This window comes from Durotheca rogersii, assembly GCF_024521655.1.
Source record: "Durotheca rogersii strain YMJ 92031201 chromosome Unknown GGS23scaffold_33, whole genome shotgun sequence".
NCBI classification, from domain to species: Eukaryota; Fungi; Ascomycota; class Sordariomycetes; order Xylariales; family Xylariaceae; genus Durotheca; species Durotheca rogersii.
Window position 1 is genome coordinate 85,599 of NW_026251264.1, and position 9,361 is coordinate 94,959.

General features: G+C 54.2%; 3 protein-coding genes across 3 annotated transcripts; 2 read left to right on the forward strand and 1 right to left on the reverse strand.

Annotated features, from left to right (window-relative positions):
* The first annotated feature begins 480 nt into the window (after positions 1-480).
* On the forward strand, positions 481-2,215 carry GGS23DRAFT_322381 (uncharacterized protein). The gene is made up of 3 exons (XM_051512889.1): positions 481-1,110; positions 1,175-1,746; positions 1,820-2,215. Exons 1-3 carry the CDS (start codon positions 705-707, stop codon positions 1,955-1,957), a joined length of 1,116 nt encoding a protein of 371 aa, XP_051368037.1. The 5' UTR covers positions 481-704; the 3' UTR covers positions 1,958-2,215.
* A 1,569-nt stretch (positions 2,216-3,784) lies between these two features.
* Positions 3,785-5,369, forward strand: GGS23DRAFT_600457 (UAA transporter; the record flags this gene model as incomplete). The annotated part of the gene is made up of 3 exons (XM_051519068.1): positions 3,785-4,023; positions 4,146-4,948; positions 5,128-5,369. 3 exons carry the CDS (start codon positions 3,785-3,787, stop codon positions 5,367-5,369), a joined length of 1,284 nt encoding a protein of 427 aa, XP_051368038.1.
* A 1,574-nt stretch (positions 5,370-6,943) lies between these two features.
* Positions 6,944-9,361, reverse strand: GGS23DRAFT_600458 (dual specificity phosphatase; the record flags this gene model as incomplete). Its single annotated transcript, XM_051519069.1, has 1 exon — positions 6,944-9,361. One exon carries the CDS (start codon positions 9,359-9,361, stop codon positions 6,944-6,946), a length of 2,418 nt encoding a protein of 805 aa, XP_051368039.1.

Consider the following 9,361-nt stretch of genomic DNA (forward strand, 5'->3'; position numbering starts at 1 on the left):
ACCAGTAAGGTTTCCTCCTGGAACACAACTGCGAAAAGGCAGCCATTGAAGGGCGGGAGAAAGACCAGGCTTTGAAAGCACGTACCGCGATAGCGTGCAAAGCACAGGTACTACCTACGACGTAAGGTCAGTCAGTTCGAGTGGTATGCGGTGCCCCGCAGACTCAAACCCCCGTTTTCGCATCGCCCTCTATCTTTTTTCTTTCTTCCACCCAAAGCCCTCTGCAGTTTCTGCTTTTTTCTGCATTGGCAGCTAGTTTCTATTTTTTACATCCATATGTCGGAATCGTGCAGATGCGAGAGCTTCTGACGAGATAGATCAGTTTGTATGTAAATGTCGACTGCCTTGAACATCTCAACTCTCTTTTCTTCTACCGTCACGAGCTTCATATTACTCACCCCCCCCCCTCTCCATACGTTACTTCTGCGGAAAAACTTCCCCGCTGCCACTGCAGTCTACCAAAGCTAATCAGTGTGCAGCCTGTCCGCCCAAACACCAGATCTGAGGCTCACAGCAACCCATTCCCGTACCACTTTTCCCCTCTACTCTACGCACACCACCCATTAAACGTTGGCCAACAAGATTCCTGCGTGCGCGATTCTCCCTAATCTCTGGTCCCGTGAACTGGAACTCTGCCACCTCGCCGCCTACTCTTCATAATATCACCTGCCCGTTCTCTCCCGCCGAACCTTACATTCATCAACATGTCTGTCTCTCAGGATGGTATCCCGCAAAATGGCAACGACGCTATTCCTCCAATGGATCAGCTCAAACTAGATGACGAGGGCCGCTTGGGTCCGGACGGCGAGCCCGCGCCCAAGACGGACGAAGAATATGCTGTTGCCCAATTGACCCTTCGTGCCATCGTTTCCTCGAAGGAAGCCGGTGTCATCATCGGCAAGGGTGGCAAGAATGTCGCAGACTTGCGAGATGAAACTGGAGTCAGGGCTGGAGTGAGCAAGGTCGTGCAAGGTGTCCATGATCGAGTCCTGACCATCTCGGGCGGCTGCGATCCCATCTCGAGAGCGTATGCCATTGTCGCCCGAGCGCTGTTGGAGGGCGCTCCTGCGGTGGGAATGGGAGGCGTCATCCAGACTAGCGGCACGCATCGTGAGCTTTTTCTCAAACATTTCATTTTCGCCACGCGACGCTAACATACACTCCCAACATCTAGAAATCAAACTCCTCATCTCCCACAATCAGATGGGCACCATCATCGGCCGGCAAGGTCTTAAGATCAAGCATATCCAGGACGTCTCGGGCGTACGCATGGTTGCGCAGAAGGATATGTTACCGCAATCAACCGAACGGGTTGTCGAAGTCCAGGGAACTCCAGATGGCATCCAACGAGCTATTTGGGAGATTTGCAAGTGCCTGGTAGATGACTGGCAGCGTGGTACAGGCACGGTCCTCTATAATCCTGCTGTCCGAACCGCGCCTGGCGGTGCGGGGTCTGTTAGCGGGGTGGGCTACGGCTCGTCCAACAGGACCGACTACTCCAGCACCCGTGTGATGCGAACAGGAAATGGTGCCGATTTCAGTAACGGTAGTTCGCGCCCGTATAATCGCCGTTCGGATTCCGATGCCGGCACCCGCGGCCCACCCACGCACGACGAGAACGGCGAGGAAATTCAGACTCAAAACATCAGCATTCCTGCAGATATGGTCGGATGCATCATTGGCCGTGCGGGGAGCAAGATTAGCGAGATTCGTAAGACCTCCGGCGCTCGCATATCTATTGCCAAAGTAAGTCATTTCCCAGACATCGATTGCTGTTCTTGATGTGTTTTGCGACACGACGACTAATAGGGCTCCATAGGCTCCGCATGACGACACCGGTGAGCGAATGTTCACCATCATGGGGACCGCCAAGGCGAACGAATCCGCCCTCTTCCTGCTGTACGAAAACCTCGAGGCCGAGAAGATGCGTCGTAGCCAGGCGCAACCACCGGAGTAGTCCAATACCGTCCCGCTCGAACTGCACGGCTATCACGAAGGGGCTAGGGCTCCCCATATTTGTTCGGAGTATTTTTACTGCTGGGTCTGATTTGGTGACGTACCCCTACGCTCAGGGGCACTTCAGATTTGACTGGCCGCAAGGCTGACCCCCCTCGGTTTGGGCGGTTTCCCCACGACATGACGATTCCCCCTCCCCCCTCCTTCGCTCTCAGGCAAATCTCATTATCGCCTCGCTAAAACCCCCCTTTTCCTTAATATTTTCCTCTTGACAAAACCAACAAGTTATGGACATGTGAGTCCTTCACAACACCCGCTCATACACCAACACACAGGCAGACCACCCATGATGCATGGCAGACTACCGCTGGCGGCTCGAAATGTCAACTTCGATACGTAAGCTGAGCGCTGCGCGGGACCTCGAACAGCTCTAATCCACTTGACACATCCGCCCCCATGTGTCAACACCCTCGCTGTATCGACTTGCCTCGAAGATGCAAGATACGGCCTAATCATCATGCTTTCACACGCTCCTATCATAATCAATATCCTCCATTTCTTACGAGCCATCAGCCTTTCTCCTTGTCATGATGCAAAAACTACTCTCCGTCTATCATCCTGCCCGCGGCCCGGGATACCCTCGAGTATATCTCATTTTCCTAATGCCGCAAGCAGAAAATGGCTCTCAACATCTCTTGTGCCCAGATCACACACACCCTCATGCGACGCCATGTCGCCAATTAAGCTGTGGAATTTACTCTCGAGGAGGCTCCAGCCAAAGATGAGGGACTCCATGAGAGAGTGGCGTGAACGGCTTAGGAAGCAGTGATGACGGCAGCCAGGTTTAGGAGGTATATTCTTTCCTGATATCGAAGAAGAGGCATTGGAACCTAGTTACTAGCATTCCGCTTAGTCACAAATCATTCCCTTGAAACTTAACTAATGGGAAATGGGTCCAATCTTCTAAAAGAGATGTCTAGAGAAGGAGTATCTAGCAGTAGACGGGAGGAAAGTAAAAGGAAGAAAAAAAAAATCACGCGCATGACCATCAGGGTTGTTTTAGTTCTCTTTCGCTTGTGGCTGCGTCGCGATTAGGTCGACCAGAAAATGCAGTAGAGGTACCTAGGTATGGCGTTGTGGCAAAGTCGGAGCATTCTGACGTAGACCTCCGATGGTCCCTCCTCAACTATTGAAGGCAGGTACATGCTACGTACCCAGTACGTTCAGTGCTTTTTTCCGAATACATCAGGTAGGTACCTACCTAGGTACCTAAGATAGCCACCTGTTCGTGTAATTGTACCTATGTATCTGACCATTCAGCATATCTGGCCTAAAGGCGCCTGCCTCCGAAGTATCGGTACCAAGTACCCAAGGTAGGTAACGGCCAACCTGCCGATGTGATACTCACACATTCAAGTACCTAGGTACGTTGGGTCACTACGTTAGGTAGGTGGGTACCTAGTATGTGCCTTCGTATGTCTCACCGCCTAACTACAGGGGATAATTCTGCCGAATGTGTGTGGGGGATGAGAGGTGAGCGGGACTGAATGGCCAACCTGTCATCAGTTGCGAAGCCGTACATAATACTAGCCTCAGGACGTCACCCACCTGGACTGGCCCTGCATTTCCAGGGTCTCGTGTGCAATCTGCCATCCGCCATGGGTGTTGTAGACGACTTCATTCTTTCCTTCGTTCCCCTATTCCAGCCCATTGAGCTCGACAGATAGTTTCAATCGAAGATAACCAACTCGCCTCCCTTCAAGTCACCCCCCTCTTCTTCAACTTCCCACCCCGTCTCTATATTTATGTTTCGATAGGCATATTCGTCATGGCGCGAGTGAAGCAAGCGGTACCCATTGAGCGCCAAACCTCATCAGAGTACGTCGTCGCGGGTCAGCATCAGACGGACCCCCAGATTGTCCGCGAGCAGACGAAGGACGAGGTGGCGCTTCAGTTCGATGGAGGAGCTGCGGGTAGCAAGCCGGCGACGACGCGGCCGCCGGCAGCGAAGGGGGACGCGGGCGTGACTCAACTAGTCGTCGCCGTCGCCGGGATTTATGGGTCCTTGTACGTTTATATGGTGACGATGAGTTGGCCTCTACCTCCTTCATATTCTCCTGGGTCGCGAGGAAGAAAGCGATAACATTGATGTAGCGGGCCGGATCGCTGACCTTACATCATCGGCATAGCCTCACGTGGGCGTACCTGCAGGAGAAGCTCACGACAACGCCACACGGCCCTGCGGGTGCAACCGAAGTCTTCAAGTACCCGGTGTTCCTGAACACAATCCAGTCCTTGTTCGCGGCGACGACGGGATTCCTGTACCTGTACGCGAGCGCGCCGCGCGGGGCCGCGGTGCCCCCCGTGATCCCGTCGCGCGGCATCCTCGGCCCGCTGCTGCTTGTCGCGCTCACGAGCTCGCTCGCCTCGCCCTTCGGCTACGCGAGCCTCGCACACATCGACTACATCACCTTCCTCCTCGCCAAGAGCTGCAAGCTCCTGCCCGTCATGCTGCTGCACGTCGCCGTCTTCCGCCGCCGCTACCCGCTCTACAAGTACCTCGTCGTCGCGGCCGTGACGGCCGGCGTCGCCGTCTTCACGCTGCACTCGGGCGCGGCCGGCAAGAAGGGCAGGAGAGGCGGCCCTGCCGGCAACAGCGCCTGGGGCCTGCTGCTGCTGGGCATCAACCTGCTGTTCGACGGCCTCACCAACAGCACCCAGGACTACATCTTCGGCACCTTTCAGCCCTACTCCGGTCCCCAGATGATGTGCGCCAATAACCTCATGAGCACCGCCGTGACGGCGGCCTACCTCGTGCTGAGTCCCTGGCTCGCGCGCACCGGCGTCGGCGAGTGGTTCGGTATGGGTGTCGACGTTGCAGGGAGTGCTGGCGAGCTCGAGGCCGCACTCGCCTTTATGCGCAGACACCCCGCCGTATGGGCCGACGTGCTGGGGTTCTCGGCGTGCGGCGCCGTCGGGCAGGTTTTCATCTGTGAGTTCCTCTGTCTTCCTTTTCTTTCCAGGGCGCGTCTCCCTCTCCTTTCGTAGGCCCCCTTTCTCCTTAGGAAGCTGCGGAGCTACGCGTCCCCAACGCTACATCTGTTCCCCCTCAAGCTACAGACGTATCAAAGATAGGATCGGCTAACGAGGGATTTTCGGTGGGAAAAAAAGTTTACACTCTGTCCACCTTCTCCTCGGTGCTACTCGTGACGGTTACGGTGACTCGCAAGATGTTTACCATGATCCTATCGGTGGTCGCGTTCGGCCACCGCCTCAGTCGCATGCAGGTGCTCGGCGTGGGCCTCGTGTTCGGCGGCATCGGCGTAGAGGCGGCGATCGCGCGCCGCGAGAAGATAGCCAAGGAGGAGGCGAAGCAGCGAGCGAGGAGGGAGGCGGAGAAGAAGGGACAGTAAGCTTTTTTTTTTTCTTCTATGCCATCTGGGGGTTGATTCCTCCCTGGCCTTTTCCTCCTTATTCGTGCGGTAGTTTGGGGGCGCGATGATGATATGGGGAAAAAACGGGATAGACAAAAGAAAAAAAGAGAAAATTTTGATTGAAATTTTACGGACGAGGAAGCAAAACTCGGGTAGGTAACCTTTTCTGTCCATGTCCACGTGGGTGGGCTTACCATTCACTCGCAACCGACCTCTCCTTCTTCTCCCGTCAAGTGTTGGCTTCCTCTCCGTCGGGGTGTTTGGAGCAAGCGTAGGTAGGGTTGGGAGTTTCGCGGCTGGGTAGAGGAGGATTTATAGCTATAGAACGGGATTAACCACAAATTGGTTCGTCTTGCATACTGCGTGAGCAGTATGAAAACACAGGCATATATATATATATAGAGAGAGAGAGAGAGAGAGAGAGATGTATTCCCGACTTGCTCTTGACGCTCTCGCTCGAGGACGGCTGGCCTGCCCGCTAGTGTAAGGGTCTCGCGAGTTCTAACGTGTACGCGCCACCAGCGCGAGAGACGAAGGTTCGGAGCCCTGCTTGCTATCGTCTAGGGTGTCGCATTCCGATGTTCACAGGCATATATGCTCTCTCGATTTATCGCCGCCTTAACCGAAAAAACAAAATTGTGTGATTCCCTCCCGGTATCCATAGTAGTACGATGGTACACCCTTTCTCTCGAGCAAGGTAAGGTAGGTAGGTTAGGTACATGTAATGTAGGTAATGTATGTATAAACTTCTCTCCATTGACATACCCCCGCCTCGGTTTCACCCCTCTCCTCTCTCCTTCTGTCACCCTTTTCTTCTTCTAGAGAATAACTACTCTCTATCTCTACTATGTCACCTCCACGCCTCCCTCTTCCTCTCTCTCTCTCTCTCTCTCTCTCTCTCTTCCCGTACCTCTCCGGCCCTCTTCCGCCTCCCAACAAAATTATACATTGCAAATTCCAGCCGGCTTTAAGACGAAGTAAAACCGTAAAAACAAAGAAAGACAAGAATCCGACCGCGCGTGCCTTCCAAAACACCCCTTTTTCTGGATAGGCGCGTCGCGATTTGTGCCGTCCGGGTATTCGGTTCCGCCGTCCTGTGACAACCCCCTGAAGCCGCCACGATGATGGATAAACAGTTCGGCGTGTGATGTAAGAGAGGACAAAAAAAAAGAGAAAACGATGGGATGAGCTTTGATGGTTTGTTTTCGAGAAAAAAAATACAAATGGGAAAGAAAAGGGGATTATTTTAACGTCCTCCCATTGTAAACGATTGTTTGTATGAATAGTAGCGTATGAAGATCTTGATTGCGTTCGTCGTGTATCGCGTTATTTGATTCAAGTCAAATTACAGATAGCTAATCCGCAACACAATAACGGGTGGCTCTATGACTCGCAGAGACCAACAGTACTGTGAGGAGACATGCAATGCAGGCTAGATGCCGTGCGACGGGGTCTGCGTGGGGATCGGTAGCTAGCTATTAATTATATGTCGGTCACGGGCGTAATGGCCGTCGGACTCGACAGGTGGACAGGTTCTAGGCTGCCTCGCTGGATCATAACACGTCATCAATTGATCGGACGATGGGGGTCTCTCCCTTGGTTGGAGGGCTCCTCGGGTCGGCCATATGAGGGGGCCGCCCGAACGGATAAAACGGGTCTCTCGGGAACATGGTCTGTCGCGGAGAAAACAACCCCTCGCTGGGCGTCGGTGGCACCTCGACAAACTTCATGCCAGCCAATTCCGAGTACGAATCGCGCAGCGGATTGTTAGTCATGGTCTCAGCCCTTGGCGACATAAGAGCGTCGTCATCTGGCAAAGCGGGCGCCATTGCCAATTCCCTCTCTGCTTCTACTCCCTTGCGCCTTTCTAAGAAAGAGCCGCCCGTCCTGAGATCCATACTAGAGAAGCCTAGGCTCTGGTGCCCCTCAACGAAATGTTTAGGGGCAAAGCCTGGAGACGGCGGAGGCCTGAACGATGGCGATAGACACGGTTGGAAAAATCCCGGCGAGGGGGGAGGACGTAACGCGGTGTGGCCTGATTGTGGTTCCGGTAGCGGCTCGAAGAACCTGGGCGGCTCGAGTGAATCGCCAAAATTGAAGCGTCCGGGCTTTCCCGGGTCCTTCTCATCCTCCTTTTCAGACCAGGAGAAGGTCGAGGGGGCAGACGACGGCCCGGGCGATATAGACTCCAAGTTTGGAGTAGACTTCCCACGAAAATGGCTTGGCCCGCGGTCCGGACTAGAGCTGTGAGTAGCCCCCTGTTTCTCATCGGGCAACGGCGCCGTCAGCGGCTCTTTGGGTTGGATTTCGATGGCGTTTGCGGAAAGGGTAAGACGATGATGCTTGGTAGGACTTCTTCCGCTTCGGGGACCTACGGCGGATCGAAGGGGCATCTTTCTCTTCGTCACCTCTTTCTGGAAGTCCTGTAGGCAATACATCAATCGCATGTTTGGGCTGACCCATCTGCTCTTCGCTTGAGCAGCGTAATAGGCGTCGTTCACAGTCAAGCCGGGGTTTTGGTAGAGACCGTATGCGATGATCAAACTAGCTGAGCGGCTCGCACCCTGCTGGCAATGGACGAGCACCTTTTTCCCATCCTTGGTTCGGTTCTCTATTGTCTCGCAAAGCATCATCAGGTCCGTCGCGATATTGGTATTGTGGTCCCACGGCATGTGAATATACTCGGGTTCCGATATAGGGTTTGGCTTCGGCGTTGTCGGAGTCTCCATCCGGTTGCCGTCCGAAAGTGGAAATTCGAAGGCCGTCGCAAAGCTGTCATTTGTCATGGCAGTATCTGGTATCGGTGACGAACCTTGAACGATATTGGTACCCGCTGGGCTCTTCTCCTTGGTTGTCGCCTCAAACGGGTTATGTACCTCGCGCGCAACGTTGATTACCACATCGAATTTGGAGGCTTCCTCCGCGGTAGGCTCCAGGTAGAGGTACACGTTGTCCCCATAGATCGCGATAGGCCCATCGGGATACCCCGGCGATTTCTGGTCTTCGTTATTCTCAGGTTCAATAAAGGGCTCGAAATCCATCGCAGCGCGATTGGCAAGCTGGGTTTTTATGGGCGAGTCCTCCTCCAAAATCGTGGTATCGAAGCCCATGCCATTGTTTCCATGCTTCGATGGGCGTAATAACTCCGACAGACCCGAAGTACCACGCTCAAGAACCGTAGGGAAAGTCATGCCGCCAGCCGGGCCGAACGTTGCGGATTTCAATCCCGAAAGCATGTGTGGGGACGAAGTCGAGTGCTTCAGAGATCGTCGCTGTAAGATCGGTGGCAGAGCAGGTGAGCATGGGACCTCGAGAATGGCTGGGCGTATGTTTAAACCCGTTGAATCGGTCTTGAGACTCAGCTGGCTAGGTTTCCGCTTCATCGCTGGAATCTTAGGTTTGATGAAAGAAGGCGACGAAGGCTCCGAGATCAGACTCGTCGATAACGAAGTAGCAAACGGCGGTTGTATCGATAAGCCCTTCATGTTTCTCGCCCTCCTCGGGGAAGGCGACGTCATGGGGCGCTCCCGGATGGCGGAATCGTTTACGGTGAGATTGTTCATCGTCGAAGGTAGGCCTCCAAAAGTGGTGGCCGGAAAAGAATTTAGGGGTATCAAGTTAACGGGCGAATCTGGAGAAGATGACGGGGAAGGGTCTGACAGCGACGAGGTGTCCGTGGTTAGGGTGGTTGTGGGAGAGGAATCGGCGGATTCCGAATTGTGTGTCGAGGTGCTATCGTGGTGGCGATGCGCAGGATCTCCAGGTAGAGATCGCAACGCGTGCTGCGGCGATAACCCATGTCCATTTGGGAGTTGTGCCGGAGCACACGACGGCTCCATCCCCATCATCTTGGTATCGACCATAGTCACCAACCCCCTAGCATCGATATTGCCGTCTGCGTCGGGATCGAATATGGACATGAACGAGGGTATCTGATCCTCGTAGTGTCGCCTGGCTGTGGCGGACGGCAT